We start from the raw sequence: 24,073 nt of genomic DNA on the forward strand, positions 1-24,073 counted from the left end.
TGTTACCACAAAGTAGCTTTTTTTTTTTCCTTTCCAGATTGCTGTGACTAAACATTAGTTAAATGTCCAATTGGACTCCAGAAATTCTTTATAAGAACAGTAAGACACCTGTGAAATAAGTGAAAACTCAAGTTTGGCCTTGAAACCGCCAAGTTCTTACACAACATTGTTTTCCTTGGGGAAAAAACCAAAAAACAAAAACCCTGCAAGCTTGCATGCAAACACACACATACACACACTCACCCAAATGCCAAATTTTTTTTTTGCCAACTTTTAATATATGTAGGGAATGGTCTTGCAAATGGCAGTACAAAGCATACATGTGTTGCATCATTTTTTCCCCTCAGGATAATGACCGATATGAGCATGCTGGAAATGTGACACTGAAAGAGAACTTTGGCATGGATTAAGACCAAAATAGTGCAACCTCTTTATGGTATTTTTAAATGCACTGAAAATCTGAAAGCAGGGTAGAAAAACAGGTTTATGAGTCTGAATATTAAGCTCAGAAAAGTTAACGCATGGTTAAGTACATGCTCCTTAAATCTGCTGAGTGTACACTTAGTCATGCAGCTTTCAGTAAGTTTCTGCCTTGAATACTATTGGGAAATATTGATATACACTATATCTGTTACCAGCAGGATAGAGTAGATATATTGGAGTGAAAAAAAAAAAGGATTAAATTGAACCCTGGAGTCTGGGAACAGCATTCCTGCTGCCAGGGTCTGCTCCATTCCACTTTTTTAATTCATTCATTCAAGAAGTCTTTAAATGAGTATAGATTATATTCAAGATGCTATTATTAAAAGAAGAATAGCATATGCTTTCTGTCTTAATGTTTTTCATAGCCCGGGGCAGGGATGGAAAATTTGTTTCATCTTGTGGATCAGTTCTGCCTAGAGTACTGTTTTGAGAAGGATTTTGAGATAGAATTTGGACCCAGTAGGATTACAGCTAGGATCTAATAACGATGTCTCTTATTGGGTGCTGCTGGGGGATGAGTTGAAAAATTTGTGCCACGCAGTTGCCCTCCTGAGCTAAGGGATGGAAGGAAATATTCATCTATATAAATAATAAATATTATGCAAGGCAGAATGCTAAAAATTAGAGCTAGAAAAAGAGGTCTAAATAAAGTGCTGTAGACAGGCAGGGTAACGAGTGACATGCGTTATGTGGCTGGGAGGAGAGCCAGAAAAATTTCTTAAAGAAAGTACTGGTTGATCTGCAATTTGAAGTGTGAGTAGAATTTGAAGAGATTATCAAAAGGGACGCTCTTATCCTTGGAGAAATTGGAGTGAAGGCAGAGATCACGGTACCAGGATGGATTGTGGAGGCGAGATGATGGAGACAAACAGATGAGATAGGAGGTCAGGCAAGAGGTGCCAGCGAAATTGGAGAAGAGGGTGCAGATCTGAAATATTTCAGAGGTGGACTCACCGAGAATGGATGGAAGGTGTCCAAGATGACAGAGAGACGGGACATCCCGGGTGGTCCAGCGGTTAAAATGCCACACTTCAAACCAGGAATGTGGGTGCCATCCCAGGTCGGGGGAACTGATATCCCCACATGCATTGCGGTGCGGCCAAAACAAACAAAAGATGATAGATGTGCAGGCTTGAGTGGGGGTGGGGGATGGGGCAGACGAGAAATAGGAATTCTGTTTTGGACATGTTGACATGGATTGTTGGAGGGAACCACTGGGTCATGATTTCCATCAGGGTGGAGGGCACTCAGGGGTGCCAGTGAGAGGAGAGTGACTTCAAGAGTCGGGGTCTCGGAAGCCTAACACCAGGAAGACCGATGTGGGGCACTCCCAGGAGAGGACACATTGCAAGCCTTCTGGGCACAGGGTGAAGAAACTCCAAACCTAAGCTTACGGTGAGGCAGTCATGGGACAGCCGGAGAGACGGAGCGCTAGGCAGGACCTTCTAGCTGAAGACTAACGCACTGCTGCCCTCTGGGGGCTGTATGGAGAAACTGTAAGGGCGGCTTTGCGGAAACCACTTAGTGAGAGGGGACGTATTTTGGAGCCAGCAAGAAAGACGTCGCCTCTCGAAAGTCTTTTACAGTTCTTCCTCGATTTATTATTTTTTTTGGCTGTGCCACGTGGCTTGAGGCATTTTAGTTCCCGCAGCGGGGATTGAACCCAGGCCCTCAGCCGCGAAAGCCCCAAGTCCTAACCACTGGACAGCCGGGGAATTCCCCCTCAAATTCTTTTCCGCCAGATCTATTTCTCTGTCACCAGGGAAGAAACCTGGGGGCAGATGTTCCATAGTATCATTTCTTTCCTGAAGGGCTTGACCTTGACCACAGACTGCTTCCAGTCTGGCATCCCAGCACTAGATTGAGATCTTTCATGCTGCCCTTGTTGTCTTGTAGCTACTGACCAAAATGCTAGCCTGGACTGCAATTCCTTGTGGGACCCATCGAATTCTTGGTTTTGACTGAATCACTGGCTGCCCTGATTTTTGATACTGTTGTAGAATATCCCACATTTAGCATTCAGGGGGTCCACTTAATTGTTGAATGTTTTCTTTTGCCAGCCTCCTTTTTAGTAATGGAACTGGACCTTCATCTTTTCATTCATTCATTCAACAAACGGGCTATAGTATGCTATACATCAAATTGCCAGAGATTAAATTGCCAACATCCATTGGATCATCGAAAAAGCAAGAGTTCCAGAAAAAAACTCTACTTCTGCTTTATTGACTACACCAAAGCCTTTGACTGTGTGGATCACAACAAACTGTGGAAAATTCTTCAAGAGATGGGAATACCAGACAACCTGACCTGCCTCCTGAGAAAACTGTATGCAGGCCAAGAAACAAAAGTTAGAACCGGACATGAAACAACAGACTGGTTCCAAATTGGGAAAGGAGTATATCAAAGCTGCATATTGTCACCCTGCTTATTTAACTTATATGCAGAGTACATTATGCAACATGCCAGGCTAGATGAAGCACAAGCTGGAATCAAGAGAGAAATAGCAATAACCTCAGATAGTAGATGATGTTACCATTATGACAGAAAGCAAAGAAGAACTAAAGAGCTTCTTGATGAAATTGAAAGAGAAGAGTGAAAAAGTTGGCTTAAAGTTCAACATTCAGAAACTAAGATCATGGCATCTGGTCCCATCATTTCATGACAAATAGATGGGGAAACAGTAGAAACAGTAAGAGACTCTATTTGGCGGGGGGTGGGGGGGGGCTCCAAAATCACTGCAGATGGTGACTGCAGCCATGAAATTAAAACACACTTACTCCTTGGAAGAATAGCTATGACCAACTTAGCATATTAAAAAGCAGGGACATTACTTTGCCAATAAAGTTCCATCTAGTCAAAGCTATGGTTTTTCCAGTAGTCATGTATGAATGTGAGAGTTGGATGATAAAGAAAGCTGAACACTGAAGAATTGATGCTTTTGAACTGTGGTGTTGGAGAAGACTCTTGAGAGTCCCTTGGACTGTAAGGAGATCCAACCAGTCTATCCTAAAGGAAATCAGTCTTGAATATTCATTGGAAGGACCAATGCTGAAACTAAAACTCCAATAATTTGGCCACCTGATGCGAAGAACTGACTCACTAGGAAAGACCCTGTTGCTGGGAAAGATTGAGGGCAGGAGGAGAAGGGGACAACAGAAGATGAGATGGTTGGATGGCATCACTGACTCGATGGACATGAGTTTGAGTAAGCTCCGGGAGTTGGTGATGGACAGGGAAGCCTGGCGTGCTGCAGTCCATGGGCTCGCAAAGAGTCAGACATGACTGAGTGACCGAACTGATAGTGTGCTAGGTGCTGAAGACACTTTGAGAAGCAAAAACAGATGGGACCCTGGGACTTCCCTGGTGGTCCAGTGGTTAAGACTCCATGGTTCCAAGGCAGCGGGTTTGGTCCCTGGTAGGGGAAGTAATCCCACATGTTGTGCAGTACAACCCCAAATAAGTAAATAAGTAAAATAAAAAATGAAAGGTTTGAATTTGACAGAGAGCTTGTTGTTCATAATAATACCAGTAAATACTTAAACAAGTGGGACCCCTCAAAAAGTTGTATTACCGTCTAACTATAGAGACAGAAAAATAATCATATAAAATGTGATCATTGCTATAAAGGAAAGTTTCATGATGCAGTCAGAGCAGGTAACAAGGGAATCTGACCTAGTCTTGAAGGGTAACAAAAACTTTTCTAAGGAGGTGACATTTAAGCTGAAATTTGAAGGATTAGTGGAATTAGCCAGGAGTTAACTGTTCTGAAGAATATGGATCCCATAAGGCTGGGCAAAGAAGGAACCATTTTCCTGGTTCCCCTGTCTTCTAGAATGATAGTGCAGTAGGGAAATTCCAGGCTTTACATAGACAATCCTTAGGAGACCCTTTAATCCTGAGTTGGCATGTCAATTAAAGTGAAAAGTATGTGTCTAAAATAAAAATAATAATTACAGCAACAATCAGAAAATCAGGAAACATAGTAGAAATTAAATAGTAACTACAGATTAGGCTGCCCCTTTCAGAAAAGAATAGATATAAGTAGATAAAGAAATATTAATTTTCTTGAAGTCTTGAAATACTAGATTTTGACTTCTTTCTTTCATTTTTATTTTTCTAAGAATTAAACCAATTTAAAAAATCTCCATATACACTCACTTGAACTAGAACATAATGTCTTAAGTGTTCTAGCACATTGAACTTGAATCAAATTAAGATATCAAAATCTATCTGAACTTCAGATTCCTTGTTGTTAAAATAGGGCTAATGATAAGAGCTGCATCATGTGGTGGGGCGGGGGGGGGGGGGGGCGGATTTGGAGACATAATGAATTAACATATCCAAAGCAGTTACACCAATGCCTGGCCCTAAGCACGTAGAACGTGTTAAGTAAGAGTGTTAATAGCCGCAGTAGGGAGGCCAGAAGTCCCCAAGCAGCAGGAGGAAATAAAACTGCAAGTGGCAGGCATTTTTTTTTCTATTCTCTTCTAATCCTGTATTGTCATCAGTTCACTTCAATTCATTGCTCAGCTGTTTCTGACTCTTTGCGAACCCTGGACTGCAGCACTCCAGGCTTCCTTGTCCATCACTAACTCCTAAAGTTTGCTCAAACTCATGTCCATTGAGTCAGTGATACCATCCAACCATCTCATCCTCTGTCGTTCCCTTCTCTTCCTGTCTTCAATCTTTCCCAGCATCAGGGTCTTTTCCAATAAGTCAGTTCTTCGCATCAGATGGCCAAAGTATTGGAACTTCAGCTTCAGCATCAGTCCCTCCAATGAATATTCGGGACTGATTTCCTTTCGAATTGACTGGTTTGATCTCCTTGCAGTCCAAGGGACTCTCAAGAGTCTTCTCCAATACCACAGTTCAAAAGCATCAGTTCTTTGGCACTCAGCTTTGTTTATAATCCAACTCTCACATCCATACATGACTACTGGAAAAATCACAGCTTTGACTAGATGGACCTTCGCCGGCAAAGTAATGTCCCTGCTTTTTAATATGCTGCCTAGGTTGGTCATAGCTGTTCTTCCAAGGAGCAAGCATTTAATTTCATGGCTGCAGTCACCATCTGCAGTGATTTTGGAGCCCAAGAAAATAAAGTCTGTCATTGTTTCCACTGTTTCCCCATCTATTTGCCATGAAATGATAGGACCAGATGCCATGATCTTAGTTTTCTCAATGTTGAGTTTTAAGCCAGCTTTTTCACTCTCCTCTTTCACATTCATCAAGAGGTTCTTTAGTTCCTTTTCACTTTCTGCCATAAGGGTAATGTCATCTGCATATATGCTGCTGTTGCTGCTAAATAGCTTCAGTCGTGTCCAACTCTGTGCAACCCCATAGATGGCAGCCCACCGGCCTCCGCCATCCCTGGGATTCTCCAGGCAAGAACACTGGAGTGGGTTGCCATTTCCTTCTCCAATGTGTGAAAGTGAAGTCACTCAGTCGTGTCCGACCCTTAGCGACCCCATGGACTGCAGCCCACCAGGCTCCTCTGTCCAAGGGATTTTCCAGGCAAGAGTACTGGAGTGGGTTGCTATTGCTTTCTCCATGTCTAGGCTATTTTTGTTTCTCCCAGCAATCTTGATTCCAGCTTGTGATTCATCCAGCCTGGCACTTCACATGATATATTCTGCATATAAGTTAAATAAGCAGGGTAACAATATATAGCCTTGAGGTGCTCCTTCCCCAATTTGGAACCAGTCCATTTTTCCATGTCCAGTTCTAACTTTTGCTTCTTGACATGCATACAGATTTCTCAGGAGGCAGGTCAGGAGGCAGATGGTATTCCCATCTCTTTAAGAATTTTCCACAGTTTGTTGTGATCCACACAGTCAAAGGCTTTGGTGTAGTCAATGAAGCAGACGTAGATGTTTTTCTGGAACTCTCTTGCTTTTTCAATGATCCAGTGGATGTTGGCAATTTGAACTCTGGTTCCTCTGCCTTTTCTAAATCCAGCTTGAACATTTGGAAATTCTTGGTTCACGTACTGTTGAAGCCTAGCTTGGAGAATTTTGGGCATTAGTTTGCTAGTGTGTGAGATGAGTGCAATTGTGCAGAAGTTTGAACATTCTTTTGCATTGCCTTTCTTTGGGATTGGAATGAAAAATGACCTCCTCTGGTCCTATCGCCACTGCTGAGTTTTCCAAATTTGCTGGCATATTGAGTGCAGCACTTTCACAGCATCATCTTTTAGGATATAAAATAACTCAACTGGAATTCCATCACCTCCACCAGCTTTATTCATAGTGATGCTTCCTAAGGCCCATTTGACTTCACACACTCTAGGATGTCTGCCTCTATGTGAGTGATCACACCATTGTGGTTATCTGGTTCCACCTGAGCTTAACTTTATCTCAAACCTTGAGCTAATCAATGTGTTTCTCTCATGGAAATGTCTTCCTTAAGCTATGTTTTAATGAACTATGTATTTGCTTGAAAATCTGCCTTTCTTCAAAATTCATGTCAATTTTTGTATGGCCTGGGATGACTCACCTTGTGCCAATACTATCTCAAAATGCATATTGTGGGTGAAGGGCCTGGTGCAACTCTCTCAATTTTGAGGCATTTCCTTTCTCTAATTTGCAACTTGTTAATAGGTATATAGCTTCTTACTAAAAACTAGCAAGGGGGCACTCTCTCTCTCCCCTTCTGATGTCTATGTCGGAAGCCTTCACTATCTCTTTTATACTTTAATAAAACTTTGCTACACAAAAAGCTCTAAGTGATCAAGACTTGTCACTGGCCCCAGATCAAATTCCTCTCCTCTGGAGGCCAAGAATCCTGGCGTCATCCACAGCTTGTAGCAGCAAACTTTCATTAATATTATTATTTCAGAGCTGACCTGTTTATAGAACATGTCAGAGAAAATAGTTTCAGGCTAATGGAACACTGAGGTTGCTTCAACACCATGTCATGGAAGAGGCTGGCTACTCCAGCTACACATAGGGCCAACTCTGACACTAGATGAGGAACTTTCCTGGTGGTCTAGTGGTTAAGACTTCCGCTTCCAATGCAGGGGGAATGGGTTCAATCCGTGGTTGGGGAACTAAGATTTTACCTGCTTCTTGGCCAAAAAAAACAAAAGCAAAAACAAAACAAAACATAAAACAGAAACAATACTGTAACAAATTCAATAAAGACTTTAAATATGGTCCACATCAAAAAACTTAAAGAAAAAAGAAATGGTAAGTGGAAAAAAAGAATCAAGCCCAGTATATTGCATATAAGTCATCTAGTTTAGAGAAGTACATAGAAGCTTGTTCTGTAGCTCATGTTCAAAAGTCATCTCCTCTTCCTTCATTCCTAACAGGTCATCTAGTCTCTACCTAAATACCTCCAACAACAGAGTGTTCCCTATCTTTGGAGAAAGGCCATTTTATTCATTGGTAGACCATTCTACAATCTTTATATTATATAGCCAAAAATTACATTCCTCATATATCTACCTCTTAATCTTCCTTCTGCCTTGGGGAACCAAACAGAAAAAAAAATCTTCCCTTACAATTGGAAAAACTGGAATAAGAACTGCAATAGTGTATCACATTAAACTTACTGAATTTGATAACTGGACTGTGGTTATCTATGGAAATGTCCTTGTCCTTTGAAATTATGCACTAAAATATTAAGAAATAAAGTAACATGGTATGTTTAACAGACCTAGTTCAGAAAAAAGTAGCGAGAGTGATAAAATGCCAAAATAGTTTAAATTGGTGGGATCTGTATAATATGGCATGTGAAAATTCTTTGTAATATTCTTGTAACTATTCTGTAACTTTGAAATTATTTCAAAATAAATGGTTAATTTAAAAAATCCTCTGTCTTCTGTATGACAGCTCTGCAAAAGTTTTAGAACAATTACATTTGTTCATTTCTACTTTGCTCTCTCTTGTTCATTCATTCATTCTTTGACAAATACTGATTGAGTATTTGCTTTGTGGCAGGTGCAAAGCTGGGCACTGTGGCTATAGCAGAGAAGATACTCAATTCCATCTGCTGTCATGGAAACTTTGAATAAATCAAAATCATTCCACAAACTAGTTCTATTCTTTCTAACTGTGATAGAATTACAAGGGGCCAATGAGGGCAGAGGGTGGTATAAAAGAGCCTACCCAAAGGTTCTGAATCCAGAAATGGCCTCAGCATCTAAGGGAGTAGGGATGCAAAGGGTGGTGATGATCCAGAGAGATTGGTGTTCCTTTATGAAAAATCTGTTGACTGAGGGGAAGGATTTGGGGGCTCAGGTGAGCAGCTTCAGACAAGCATCTGACAAGTTGTTCCATCTGCTTCTTTAAATGTCACAGAATATTGGAAAAAAATTGCCTGGATTTGAAGGATAGCCACTCTGTCCCAGCAATGTAATTGTGAGAGAGATAGAACAGCCTCAGGGCCTCAGTATGGGCTGGAACCCACCAAAAGTAAGAGTCCTTAGCTAATTCCTCAGAACATTGGAGACATCCTCAGGAACAAAGAGCTCCAGTTTCTGCCGTGCCCTTGCTCTTGCCCCCAGTGATCATAACCATGCCTGATGCACAGCAATGGCAGACGGGCCCTTTCCCACACAATTTCGAGACTGAGTTTGAGTTGGCCTTAGAAGAGTTCTGAGAAAGGAAACTCCAACGGTAACTATGCCCATTCCTATAGCTGGATTTACCTTATGGCTTGGATAAGAAAACTTTAGTGCCATTAACATATATTTTTCCCCAAGAAAAAATAGTCACTAAACACAGGGGTGAAGTAAAAGATCAAGCTGAGAATGTGCCTGTAGAAGATAGTGCCAAGGACATCAAAACCCTCAATGAATGGCAGCCCTCATTCTTTTCATGATTGGTACCAAGAGGGCTGTGTGAGGGAAAACATAGTAGCATGAGGACACTGGATATTTAATACGTGTGGGGCACCACCTTGTCAATAGAAAAGGGACAGGGCTCCAAGTGGAGAAGTGCGAGAACTTATTTTTGTGTATCTCATAGACATACAACAGGGACTCAGAATGAATTTCTTCACCTTATTAAGAACTTGTGTGTGCTCAGTCGCTCAGTTGTGTCTGACTCTTTGCAATCCCATGGACTGTAGCCCGCCAGGCTCCTCTGTCCTTGGGATTCTCCAGGCGAGAATACTGGAGCGGGTTGCCCTTTCTGCCTCCAGGGGATCTTCCCGACCCAGGGAAGTCGCCTGACCCAATGTGTCTCCTGCATTGACTGGGAGATTCTTGACCACTGTGCCACCTGGGAAGCCCTATTAAGAGCTTTAGGAAGAAATAGTAACAGATGATAGTTACCGAGCACACAAGACCTTAGAAGGGTAGTCTTCTTTAATCCTCACAATAACATTTAAAGCAAGATGGGATTATAAACTCCCTTGACAGATATGGAAACTGAGACAGAGGAGGAGTCAGAAACTAAGTGGCAGTTGCAGAATTTGAACCTAGTTGCTTTGGCTGCGGAGGCTGGATACTTCACCACAATTACCCCGTCTTCAGTGCATTGCTCAGGACCCCAAGGAGTAGTAGTACTTCTTAAGAAAGTCAAATCCTCTTCTTTCTTCCTCGGCCCTACTTCCTGTCCACCTCTATGATGTCTTTGACTCTCACTGACAGTTAATACAGAACTTCTTTTCTTTAAATATCTGGAATGAATAACTTGGCTCAGTCCAACATTTTAACAGTTCGATGTAGTCCACATAAACTCACGTGAATGAATTTAATTTTATTGTTTTATCAAAAATAGGACATTTACATAGAAATGTGCACAGAACACATATGTACATTTTAACAAACAGAAAAAAAAATGCCTATGTAACCACCAGTCAAGGTCAGGAATAAAATACTGGGGAAGCCCGCTGGAGGTTTCTTTTCAATAAAAACTCCACCCTCACCTGCAGGGTAAACACTATCCTGACTTTATTTAATATGTATATATTTAATATTTCCTTGCTTTCTTTTAGTTTTATGATCTCTGAATACATGTCTGAACAATATAGTCTCACCTGTGTTTGAACTTTATATAAATGGATGCATACCACAAGTGTTCTTTTTTTTAAAACAGCTTTATTGTGCTACAGTGTGCATCCATAAAATTCATTCTTTTAAGTTGTACAATTCAATGTTTTTAAAAATAATTCAGAGTTGTGCAATCATCATCACAATCATTTTAGAATATTTTTATATCAGCAAATATTTTTATATTTGCAAAAAGAAACCATGGGGAATTCCCTGGCAGTCCAGTGGTTAAGACTCTATATTCCACAGCAAAGGGCATGGGTTCTATCCCTGGTCTGGGAACTAAGATCCTGCATGCTGCCAAGCATGGCCAAAAAAAAGAAAGAAAGAAACTCATTGACAGTCTCCCCCTTTTTCCTCCTCTATCAACTCCTAGCAGCCATTGATCTACTTTTGACCTCTTTACATTTGTCTGTTCTGAACATTTCCTATAAATGGAATCATACAATATGTGACCTTTTTGTGACTGGCTTCTTTCATGGATTAGGATAATGTCCCCAAGGTTTATCCATATTGTAACATGTATCAGAACTTCCTTCCTCTTAACTATTCATCAGTTGATGGACATTTGGGCTGTTTCCATTTGTTACTAATAGTGCTGTTATGAACATTCATGTACAAGTTTTTATATTGATATACATTTCCATTTCTCTCAAGTATTCACCTAGGAGTGGAATTTTTGCATGATCTGGTAATTCCACATTTAATGATGTTTTGAGGAAATTCCAGACTGTTTTCCAAAGTGGCTGTATTATTTTATATTCCCACCAGCAATATTTGAGGATTCAAATTTCTCCATATCCTTGCCAACACTTGTCTCTTTTTTATTACAGACATCTTAGTAGGTATAAAGTGGTATTTCATTGTGGTTTTGATTTGCATTTCCCTCATGGTTAATGATGTTGAGCATCTTTTCACGTGTTTATTGGCCATTTCTATACCATCCCTGGAGAAATGTCTACAATATGATTTAAGCAACTTCTAAGAACACTTGTCTACTGAATGCAAGGGACTAAAGTTTTCTCTGAAAGAGTGTATGCTCAGTCACTCAGTCGTGTCCAACTGTTTCCATCCCCATGGACTGTAGCCCACCAGGATCCTCTGTCCATGGGATTTTCCAGGCAAGAATACTGGAGTGGGTTGCCATTTATTTGTACTATATGAACTTGCCCAGTATACCAAGCATCCAGGCTTGATCTTATATCTTACAATCACGCTGAACTAGTTTATTCATTCTAGAAGTTTTTTTTTTTAATGGTTTCTGTGGTCTTTTCTATATGCAAAATCATGTCCTCTATAATTACTTCTTTTTTTCCAGTCCAGTGCTGTTTACTTCTTTTTCTTGTCTGATTTCCCTGGCTAGAACTCCAGTTCAAGATAGGACATTCTTGACTTGTTGTCTTTATTGCTTTCTATTTCATTAATTTATATTCTTAATTTTATCATTTCATGTTGTCCTAATTTTGTTGGGCTTATACTTTTTGCTTTCTTAAGTCTTGAAATAGATACTTACCACATGGACTTTTAGCCTTTCATCATTGTCAAAAGATACTTTTCCTTCTAAGCACTGTTTTAGCTACAACAACTAACCACTGTTTTAGCACAAGTTTTGATATGAGTATTTTCATTATTATTCAACTACAAATTTTTGTACTTTCACTATGTTTCTTCTTTGACCAATTTGTTATTTCAGTCAGTATCTTAATTTCTGAACATAGAAGCTTTCCAGTTATCTTTTCTATTTATTGATTTGTAGTTTATTTGCATTATGATCAGATTTCAATTTTTGAAGTGTATTGAGACTTGCTTTCTGTCCTAGTACATGCTCAAATTTTACAAATGTTCTGTATGTGTATTCTATAGTTGTTGGCGGGTGGTGTTTTATACATTGGCTATTAACTCAAAATTATTAATTATATTGTTTGAATATAATATATATATTCTATATCCTCAAAGACAATTTTTTTCCTCTCCTTGATCAACTATGAGTGTTGTCTATTTCTCCTTTACATAAGTTAACTTTTCCTTTATGTATTTTGGGATTTTGTTATAAGTGCAAAATCATTCCTGGTGAATTGAACCTTTTATCATTAAAAATAACCTTCTATCTCTGATAATGCTTTCTGCTTTTAAGTGTATTTTGTCTGATACGAACACAGCTGTACAAGTTTTCTATCACTGAAATGTTATTTGTATGATTTGTCTCTCTCCATCTTTTCTTGGCAACCTATCTGTATCCTTATATTTTGGATTAATCTCTCCTGAAAAGCAATGGGTGTATTTAGTAATTCCTTCTGACAATATTTTTTAACTTGAGCATGTAGTACAGAAACATTTATAAAATTATTAATATATTTGGGTTTCTGTACTTGTATTGTTTTCATCTATCTTTTTTCCCTTCTATTCTTTTAACCTCTTCTTTCTTAACTTAAAAAATTGACTCAGAATTTTTTTTATTCAATTATTCTGTCACTATTATTATTATTAATTTTGGTCACGCCATGTGGCTTGTGATATTTTGGTTCCCTGACCAGGAATCAAATTTGAACCGTGCCCAATGAGAGCTCAGAGTCCTAATCACTGGACCCCCAGGGAAGTCCCTGTCGCTATTATTTTAATAGTTACTTCCTATTAATTCTTACATAGATAGCTACCTTATCAAAGTATAAATTTAATAAATACCTAAATCACTTCTGATATGATACAAGTCTCTTAGAAAAGTTGAACTCCATTTATGTCCCTTCTGAAGTCTTTTCTTACTGTATGGTACTTAAAGTTTATTTTTAAAAAAATAGCATAGACTTTTTTATGATCCCCTCTGTTGTCAATGTTCCCTTACATTGTCCACATACTATGACTTTTCTTGCTCTTCATTCTTTCCTGCATTTAGTTCTTCCCAAATCATTTTCCTCCTGAAGTACATCCTTTAAAATTTCCATTAGTGCAGTCTGCTGGTAACAAACCCTCTTAGCTTTTGTTTGTTTAAAAATATCTCATTTCACCCTCTTGTTGAAGATTTTCATGAAATATGCTGCCCCCAGGGTCCCATATGGGCAGGATCTCCTGTAAGCACCCTCACCCCAGCCTTGACTTCCAGGGCTGAGTCAAAGCCCTGGTGTGAAGTGCCTGTATGCTCTCAGTCCTTTGATGAGGGAACAGTGTCTATCTCAACAAAGTTTCAGGAGAAGCTTAAACAGGTAACAGATGAAGGTAAACAGGTAACAGAGAGGAGTAAGGCTGTCAAAAGTAGCTTATACTGTTTCAACTGAAAGCTTTAACTCCTAACCTTCAGGTTTTAAAAGTTTATGTTTTTGAAATTGGAAAATAAAATGTGGCTTCCTCCGAGCCACCAGAGCCTGAATCTTTGCAATTGGAAGTGTCCCCTGACACCTGGCAACATGAGACCAGAGATAAGACTGGAGACCATGATGCTCAATAACCAACATGCTTCTTCTAGCACTACATGGAGTGACCCTGTCTTTGTTCTAATGACCCCACCCAGGCACCATGATACACAATCCATTTTCTTCCAACATTTTGCCAGATCTCTGAGGTCCAGTCTGTCTTTTATGATGCCACCATGTCCAACTGCAGGTCACCTGATTTGGTGATGAAGCTGAGATGGGAATCTGAGTTCTTATCTGCAGAGCGAAAAATGGAATCCATGAACACTCAGACACTTGTGGTAGCAAGTGAATAGGATTTATTAAAGAGGAGTAAAGTACAAAGCTCTCAGCATAGACTCTCAGAGGGGTTAAGAGTCTCCACAAGGTGGGACTTATAACAGTTTTTATATCCTTCCTTAAATCACATTATTTCTAACCAATCAATTTAAAGGTCAAAATACTTAACTTCTTTATGGCCTCTCTTGATCCTTGGATTAAGTCTCCACCCTTTTTCATACCTTCTGGCCATTTTACCATGGACCAGATGTATGGGTTTAAGAATAATGATCACCAGTTGTTTTGCCCTCAAGCATATGGAACAGAATTTAATTACTGCCCTTCCCTGGATCTGAGTGCTGATAACTTATCAGACTAAAGACACATTTCAGAAATTCAGGACAATGGAGTGGGATGTTTACTGATCACAAGATAGAGGTCTCAGAGTTCTACACTGACTGCCTAGTAATTTCTACCTTAAAGCTATTTAAATTCAGAACAAGGGGACTTCCCTGGTGGTACAGTGGATAAGAATCTGTCTGCCAATGCAGGGGACATGGGTTCAATCCCTGGTCCAGGAAGATTCCATATGCCATAGAGTAACTAAGCCTATGCCACAACTACTGAAACCCACATGCCCTAGAGCCTATGCTCTGCAACAAGAGAAGCCATCACAATGAGAAGCCCATGCACTGCAATGGAGAGTAGCCTTCTCTTGCCACAACTAGAGAGAGCCTGTGCAAAGCAAGAAAGATCCAGCACAACCAAAAATAAAAATTATTTCATCAATTAATAAGAAATTCAGAACAAGGGTGTGATGAGAGATTAGGGTCAGATTTCACAGCACTGGGGAGCTGAAGAGAGAGTCTAAAGGTAACCCATAAGCTATTGCCAGCATTACCCTCATCCCTGCCAGGTAACCAACCTACCTTCTCTCTTCCTCCATCACCCTCCACTCTCCACCACCAGCACCCTACTCTTCTGTCCACAAGATAAAGGCCACACTCCTGAGTTGGAAGGTGCCTCATCTCCAAATTGGAACTGTCTATTCCAAAGCATTCTAACTATTGGGATTGGGAATAAGAAAGCAGAAAGGAGCAGATGAAGTACCTTGGCAGGCTAAAGAGGAACCCCACAGCAGCCAAAAGACATCGGATCATTCACTTTCTTCCAAGCAAGAACAGTCAAGAACAAGATCAACAGCAACAACCTTGCCCTTGGGCAGTCCATTTGTGCAGCACATGCTGCCACCACCCTGACCCCCAAAAGTCCCACAGTTCAGTTCAGTTCAGTTGCTCAGTCGTGTCCGACTCTTTGCGGCCCCATGAATCGCAGCATGCCAGGCCTCCCTGTCCATCACAAACTCCCGGAGTTTACTCAAACTCATGCCCATCGAGTCGGTGATGCCATCCAGCCATCTCATCCTCTGTCATCCCCTTCTCCTCCTGCCCCCAATCCCTCCCAGCATCAGGGTTTTTTTTTTTTTACCAATGAGTCAACTCTTTTCATGAGGTGGCCAAAGTATTGGAGTTTCAGCTTCAGCATCAGTCCTTCCAATGAACACCCAGGACTTATCTCCTTCAGGATGAACTGGTTGGATCTCCTTGCAGTCCAAGGGACTCTCAAGAGTCTTCTCCAACACCATAGTTCAAAAGCATCAATTGCCACAGGGACCTCCTAATCACAATCTACATGAAGGAAAGTAAACATGCTTTCCTAGAACCAGAAGTAAGGGGAAAGATAGTGTTGTGGGCTGAATTGTGTCTCCCCAAAATTCATATGTGGAAGACCTAAGCCCTAGCACCTCGGAATGTGACTGTATTTAGAGATGCACATATGTGTGCTCACTCACGTCTGGCTCTTTGTGACCCCATGCACTGTAGCCCTCCAGGCTCCTCTATCCGTGGGATTCTTCTTCCTTTGAAGGAGGTCACCATTACCGTCATTACCCCTACCATAGTTGGGTCCAAACAACAGAGAGGGTACACAGCCCTGCCCATCAACAGAAAATTGGATTAAAGATTTACTGAGCATGGCCCCGCCCATCAGAACAAGACCCAGTTTCCCCCACAGTCAGTCTTTCCCATCAGGAAACTTTCATAAACCTCTTATCCTTATCCATCAGTGGGCAGACAGAATAAAAACCACAATCACAGAAAACTAACCAAACTGATCACATGGACCACAGCCTTAACTAACTCAATGAAACGATCAGTCATGCCATGAAGGGCCCCCCAAGACAGAAGGGATCATGGTGGAGAGTTCTGACAAAATGTGGTCCACTGGAGAAGCGAATGTTAAACCACTTCAGTATTGTTGCCTTGAGAACCCCATGAACAGTATGAAAAGGCAAAAAGATATGACACTGAAAGAACTCCCAAGGTTGGTAGGTGGCCCAATATGCTACTGGAGAATAGTGGAGAAATAACTCCAGAAAGAATAAAGAGATGGAAGCAAAGCAAAAACAACACCTGGCTGTGGATATGACTGGTGATGGAAGTAAAGTCTGATGCTGTAAAGCACAATATTACACGGGAACCTGGAATGTTAGGTCCATGAATCAAGGTAAATTGGAAGTGGTCAAACAGGAGATGACAAGAGTGAACATTGACATTTTAGCAATCAGTGAACTAAAATGGACTGGAATGGGCGAATTTAATTCAGATGACCATTATATCTACTACTGTGGGCAAGAATCCCTTAGAAGAGATGGAGTAGCCCTCATAGTCAACAAAAGAGTCCAAAATGCAGTACTTGCGTATAATCTCAAAAACGACAGAATGATCTCTGTTTGGTTCCAAGGCAAGCCATTCAATATCACAGTAATCCAAGTCTATGCCCCAACACCTAATGCCTAAGAAGCTGAATTTACTGGTTCTGCAATGACCTACAAGACCGTCTAGAACTAACACCAAAAAAAAAAAAAAAAAAAAAAAAAAAGGATATCCTTTTCATCATAGGGGACTGGAATGCAAAAGTAGGAAGTCAAGAGATACCTGGAGTAACAGGCAAGTTTGGCCTTGGAGCACAAAATGAAGCAGGGCAAAGGCTAAAAGAGTTTTGCCAAAAGAACGCACAGGTCATAGCAAATACCCTCTTCCAACAACACAAAAAAAGACTCTACACATGGACATCACCAGATGGTCAATACCAAAACCAGATTGATTATATTCTTTGCAGCTGAAGATGGAGAAGCTCTTATATAGTCAGTAAAAAGAAGACTGGGAGCTTACTGTGGCTCAGATCATGAACTCCTTATTGCAAAATTCAGACTTAAATTGAAGAAAGTAGGGGAAAACACTAGACCATTCAGGTATGAGCTAAATCAAATCCCTTATGATTATACAGTGCAATGACAAATAGATTAAAGGGATCAGATCTGATAGAGTGCCTGAAGAACTATGGGCGGCGGTTCATGATATTATACAGGAGGCAGTGATCAAGACCATCTCCAAGAAAAAGAAATGCAAAAAGGTAAAATGGGTGTCTGAGGAGGCCTTACAAATAGCTGAGACTAGAAGAGAAGCTAAAGGCAAAGAAGGAAAGGAGAGATATACCCATCTGAATGCAGAGTTCCAAGGAATAGCAAGGAGAGATAAGAAAGCCTTCCTCAGTAATCAATGCAAAGAAATAGAGGAAAACAATAGAATGGGAAAGACTAGAGATCTCTTCAAGAAAATTACAGATACCAAGGGAACATTTCATGCAAAGATGGGTAAAATAGAGGACAGAAATGGTATAGAACTAACAGAAGCAGATGATACTAAGAAGAGGTGGCAAGAATACACAGCAGAACGATAACCACAATGGTGTGATCACTCACTTAGAACCAGACCTCCTGGAGTGCAAAGTTAAGTGGGCCTTAGGAAGCATCACTGCAAACAAAGCTAGTGGAGGTGATGGAATTCCAGCTGAGCTATTTCAAATTCTAAAAGATGATGCTGTGGAAGTGCTGCACTCAATATGCCAGCAAATTTGAAAAACTCAGCAGTGGCCACAGGACTGGAAAATGTTGGTGTTCATTCCAATCCCAAAGAAAAGCAATGCCAAAGACTGTTTTAACTACTGCACAATTGTATTCATCTCACACACTAGCAAAGTAATGCTCAAAATTCTCCAAGCTAGGCTTCAATAGTACATGAACTGAGAGATTCCAGATGTTCAAGCTTGATTTAGAAAAGGCAGAGAAACCAGAGATCAAATTGCCAACATCCGTTGGATCATTGAAAAAGTAAGAGAGTTCCAGAAAAATATCTACTTCTGCTTTATTGACTATGCCAAAGCCTTTGACTATGTGGATCACAAGAAACAGTGGAAAATTCTTAAAGAGGTGGGAATACCAGACCACCTTACCTGGCTCCTGAGAAACCTGTATGCAGGTCAAGAAGCAACAGTTAGAACCAGACATGGAACAGCAGACTGGTTCCATATTGGGAAAGAAGCAAGGCTGTATATTGTCACCCTGTCTATTTAACTTATATTCAGAGTACATCATGTGACATGCCGGGCTGGTTGAAGCACAAGCTGGAATCAAGATTGCTGGGAAAAATATCAATAACCTTAGATATGCAGATGATACCACCCTTATGGCAGAAAGCAAGTAGGAACTAAAGAGCCCCTTGATGAAAGTTAAAGAGGAGAGTGACAAAAGCTGACTTAAAAGTCAACATTCAAAAACGAAGATCAAGGCACCTGATCCCATCACTTCATGACAAATAGATGGGGAAACAATTGAAATCGCGACAGACTTTATATTCTTGGACTCCAAAATCACTGTAGATGGTGACTGCAGTCATGAAATTAAAAGACACTTGCTCCTTGGGAGAAAAGTTATGACCAACCTAGACAAGTTAATAAAAAGCAGACATTACTTTGTCAACACAGGTCTGTCTAGTCAAAGCTATGGTTTTTCCAGTAGTCATGTATAGATGTATGAGTTGGACTATAAAGAATGCTGAGCATCAAAGAATTGATGCTTTTAAACTGTGGTGTTGGAGAAGACTCTTGATGGTCCCTTGGACTGCAAGATCAAACCAGTCAATCCTAAAGGAAATTGGTCCTGAATATTCATTGGAAGGACTGATGCTGAAGCTGAAGCTCCAATACTTTGGCCACCTGATGCAAAGAACTGACTCACTGGAAAAGACCCTGATGCTGGGAAAGATTGAAGACAGGAGGAGAAGGGGACGACAGAGGATGAGATGGTTGGATGGCATCACTGACTTGATGGACATGAGTTTGAGCAAGCTCTGGGAGTTGATGATGGATAGGGAGGCCTGGCATGCTGCAGGCCATGGGGTTGCAAAGAGTCAGACATGACTGAACGACTGAAATGAACTGAACAGAACTGAACAGTAAAGACTCTTTCACTTTATAAGGTAACATTGGAAGGTTCCCGCGCTTAGGACTTGATATATTTGGGTGAACATTATTCAGTATCCTACAGAATCCAAAACCTTTGCAAACAATTTCAGGAAGATCATGGACCCCAGGAAGAATATCTGCTCTGTCGTTGCATGTCAGCATAGGTATGCTGTGAACATATACACTGGAAGTTCAGTTCAGTCATGTCTGACTCTTTGTGAGCCCATGAACTGTAGCATGCCAGGTTTCCTTGTCTTTCACCATCTGCTGGAGCTTGCTTAAACGCATGTCCATTGAGTCAGGGATGCCATCCAACCGTCTCATCCTCTGTTGTCCCCTTCTCCTCCTGCCTTCTATCTTTCCCAGCATTAGGGTCTTTTCCAATGAGCTGGCTGTTCACATCAGGTGGCCAAAGTATTGGAGCTTCAGCTTCAGCATCAGTTCTTCCAGAGATACGTTGGAAGCAGGTCTATTATTCACCATCCTCTTGACACCTCCAAATCAAATACAGTGTGTGTTTTTTTTTTCTAAAAAAGTAGAAATAGAGATACAGATGTACAGAACAAATGGATGGACACCAAGAGGGGACAGGAGGGGGCATGAATTGGGAGATTGGGATTGACATATATACACTACTATGTATAAAATAGATAACTGATGAGATCCTGCTGTGTAACACAGGGAACTCTGCTCAATACTCCAGTGACCAAGAGGGGATATGTGTATAACTGATTCACTCTGCTGTACAACAGAAACTAACATAGCATCGTATAGCAACTAAACACCAATTAAAAAAATACAACCCCCCACCCTCCAGCTCTAGCCCTAGTAAGTCAGAATCTCCCACAGGCCAGGCCCAGGAATCTGCATTTCCAATAAGCACCCCAAAATGATTGAGGCAGCCAGCCTTGCACACATCCTTTAGTGAGTATTGGTTAAACAGTCTGAGGGCACAAGTCCCCTCACTGTTAAATGGACGCAGTACTGCCACCTCCTTCACAGTAAAAAAAAAAAAAAAAAAGTCTGTGTAAGCTATTCGCACAAAGAAAACGCTAACGCTTTTATTTTCCACTCCCCCGATACAAAGGTGAAGAACTTTTACTGCGTATTTGATTTGGATTCCGCCTCATGTTTAATGCACCTGGCTCCAAGGCCCAAAGTTGAACCGACAGAGAGAGGGAGAAGGGAAGACTCGAGAAAACTCCAGTTCCCACAACCAAGCCGCACAACTTGACCTCGCGGGGACCTGCTGCTCATCTCCACCCTCCACCGCCGGCGAGCATTTGTATCCCGCCCGAGGCTGCGCGGGAAGCCCGCCCCCGCGCCCCGTTGATTGGCCGCGCCCGCCCGCCCGTCAGGCTCTTTTGTCTCGGTTAGCTGAGGATAAAAGCTGCCGCGGCTGCCGTGGGAACTGCTGCCTCGACTCGGCTACCAGTCTCAGGGTGGCCGTGCGAAGCAGCTTCATCGGGTGGTCCCGGCTAGCTCAGCGGCTGAGGAGGCGCCCATCTTTTTCCCCTGCAGGGCCGCGGAGACCGAAGGCGGAGACGCAGCTGTCGACGCCAAAGCGTCCGGTGCCCACCAGCCCAACACAGGTAAAGAAAGGGGGGGCGCGATTGCCCCGCGCGGAGAGAGCAGGGGGAAGCCCTACCAGGACTGGCGGGTCCCAGTTTAGGGAATAGAGGACTGCGCGGCAGGGGAAGGAGCCCTCCCGCGGCCTGGCTGCGCTGAGGGAGGAGGTGGGGTTCCACTGGATGCTGCCGAATGGGTAGGATTTGCCTGGATTGAGAAAGGGGGCGTTTTCAGGGGGAGGGGGCAAGGGGCGCGTTTGGGAGGTGGGAGAATCGCAAACTGCCTTGAACCCCCTTTGCATCTCCCCATTCCTTCCGGCGGGAGGAATATGTGGGTGTGCGTCTCCAACTCTGATTCTCTTTCTCGGTGGCAGGCCACCAGAGCCGAAGCTGAACTTGAATTCTGTGCGGCTGATTACAGAGCTGGTAGGACGACGATTTCCCCGGGGGAAATGGAATGGGGGGGCTTCTTTGGCTTGTATTCAGAAGGTGGGAGAAGGAATTTTCCACCTGGCTGCTGCGGAGGCCGCAGGGTGGGGGGTGGGAGGCGGGGAGGAGGAAGCGGGATGAGGAATGAGGCTGTTTCTGACCCTTCCCCTCCCTGCCCTGCCCTCAGCGGCGGCGCAGTCTTGACGCCCTGAGGTCCCAGATCGGCGACCCCCGGTGGACAGTGATCGGTTGAAGCGCGGAGGCGAGCTTTCCCACGGAGGCCACCGGTTGCAGAAGCTGGAAGTGAAATAAAGGCGCGCACTTGCTCCTGAGCTCCTGTAAGAATCTGAGAAATAGCGGGGCGGGCTGGGGAGCGGACTTTAAGAAGGGGGTGTGGTTGAGACCGGAGGAGGTTAATGAGATCTTGTTTATTCCCACAAATCTGTGACCGCTGTGCTCTATTTTGAGAGCCCACTATCCTCTCCATACACTATTACACTTAGAATTAGAAGCAACAGTTGCCGTCCCTCTTGAACGGAGCGAAGGGATAGAAGTGGCTGTAAAAAGCATCGTGCTAACACGAGACACCGGCTGGCTCCGTGAGGCTTAATTGCCAGTCTCCTGGAGGATATTTTTAGGGTAGTGGGCAGATATAAAATGTACTGCAGGATATTCAGGAAGGGAGAAAATAACCCCTGCTCCCATCTTTTGTTTCGTTTGTTTCTTTTTTACAGTTTCTACTGAGGTAGGAGGACTACAGAATCCCCCAGGACGCCTGCAGATTAGGCTTTTTGTAAAAGCCTGAGCATCTTGTTAACATTTAGAGACCCGGACATCGTCCGTCATGACTAGCATCATTGCGCGCGTGGGTAACAGCCGGGGTCAGAACGCACCCTTGCCACCTTGGGCCCATTCTATGCTAAGGTCTCTGGAGAGGAGTCTTGGTCCTTTAATGGCCATCCTGGCAGAGAGAAACCTGAAATTGTTCTCGGGGAGGGTGGTGCCAGCCCAGGGGGAAGAAACCTTTGAGAACTGGCTGATCCAAGTCAATGAGGTCTTGCCAGATTGGAATATGTCTGAAGAGGAAAAGCTCAGGCGCTTGATTAAAACCCTGAGGGGCCCCGCACGGGAGGTGATGCTCTTGCTGCAGGCGGCCAACCCCAACCTCAGCGTGGCAGATTTCTTGCACGCCATGAAATTGGTGTTTGGGGAGTCTGAAAGCAGTGTGACTGCTCATAGTAAATTTTTTAACACCCTGCAGGCGCAAGGGGAGAAAGCCTCCCTTTATGTGATCCGTTTAGAGGTGCAGCTCCAGAATGCTATTCAGGCAGGGATCATAGCTCAGAAAGATGCCAACCAGTCTCGCCTGCACCAGTTCCTTTTAGGGGCCGAGCTGAATGGGGACCTGCGCTTCAGGCTGAAGAATCTTCTCAGGATGTATGCAAATGAGCAGGAGCGTCTCCCCACTTTCCTGGAGTTAATCAGGATGATAAGGGAGGAAGAGGATTGGGATGACACTTTCATTAAACAGAAGCGGGCCAAGAGATCTGAGTCAGTGGTGGCAAGGGCAACTAGCCCCGTGGCACTTGGGGGCTCCCCACCCATAGTGATTGATAATAAAGACTGTAACGTGATCGAGATAGATGATACCCCTGATGACTCAGATGAGGATGTGATCCTGGTGGAGGAGTCTCAGGACCTTCCACTTTCATTCTCAGATTCTCCTCCCCCCAGATGCAGGGCCAGACCTCAGGATCAAGTGCTAATCATTGATTCCCCCAACAATTCCCAGCCTCCATCTCCTTGCACCAGTGGGGGTTCTGGGTATAAGAATGATGGTCCTGGGAATATGCGTAGAACCAGGAAACGAAAACACACAATTCGCTGTTCATATTGTGGTGAAGAGGGCCACTCAAAGGAAAGCTGTGACAACGAGAGCAACAAGGCCCAGATGTTTGAAAATCTGATCATCACCCTGCAGGAGCTGGCACATAGTGAGGAGAGGTCAAGAGAGGCCCCTGTCGAACCCAGTGACCCTTTCGAGCTACAGTGAGGTGCTAGCCCCCAGCCTTAAGTGAACCCTAACCTATATGCAGAGTCCAGCAATGGGAAAAATGGGGGAAGGATGCTTCTAACCACATAAATTAATCCACAAGGCAGCTTTCTTTTGGGGTGAAGGATGGAGGGTCTTGAATATTGGTATAGTGGAGGGAGATGGCCTGACCTCCATCCTTGCTACTAATCCCCTGCTGCCTAATCCTAATCCTCTGTGTGTGCTGCTTTCCTTGATGCCTTTATTCTCTTTGTGAAAGTGATATAATTCATTGTTAAATATTAAAACAGTAAAGACAAATGCAAAATGTACAAATTACCCCAAACCCTTCAACCCTTAAATAACCATTGTCAACCCTTTGATGAATGTCCTTCTAGGTAGTTCCGTTTACCTATGTACCCAGATAGATATATGTATAGATAACAGTGAGCAAATATAAGTGTTGTTCTAAAGTCTGTATTTTTTCAGCAAATAATATATGTTGTGAGCTTCTTTCTATATCAATAAATAGCAG

The 24,073-nt window shown here is 42.5% G+C and overlaps 1 protein-coding gene across 1 annotated transcript; it reads left to right on the forward strand.

Moving 5' to 3' along the window:
* Positions 1-20,891: 20,891 nt before the first annotated feature.
* On the forward strand, positions 20,892-24,073 carry ZCCHC12 (zinc finger CCHC-type containing 12). The gene is made up of 4 exons (XM_061135931.1): positions 20,892-21,101; positions 21,452-21,503; positions 21,694-21,844; positions 22,241-24,073. The coding sequence occupies exon 4, from the start codon at positions 22,351-22,353 to the stop codon at positions 23,557-23,559; it is 1,209 nt and encodes a 402-aa protein (XP_060991914.1). The 5' UTR covers positions 20,892-21,101; positions 21,452-21,503; positions 21,694-21,844; positions 22,241-22,350; the 3' UTR covers positions 23,560-24,073.

This window comes from Dama dama, chromosome X, assembly GCF_033118175.1.
Source record: "Dama dama isolate Ldn47 chromosome X, ASM3311817v1, whole genome shotgun sequence".
Lineage (NCBI taxonomy): Eukaryota > Metazoa > Chordata > Mammalia > Artiodactyla > Cervidae > Dama > Dama dama.

Excerpts from the sequence above, each read along its gene's own strand:
- ZCCHC12 (XM_061135931.1), top strand. The coding sequence starts at position 22,351 with ATGACTAGCATCATTGCGCGCGTGGGTAACAGCCGGGGTCAGAACGCA.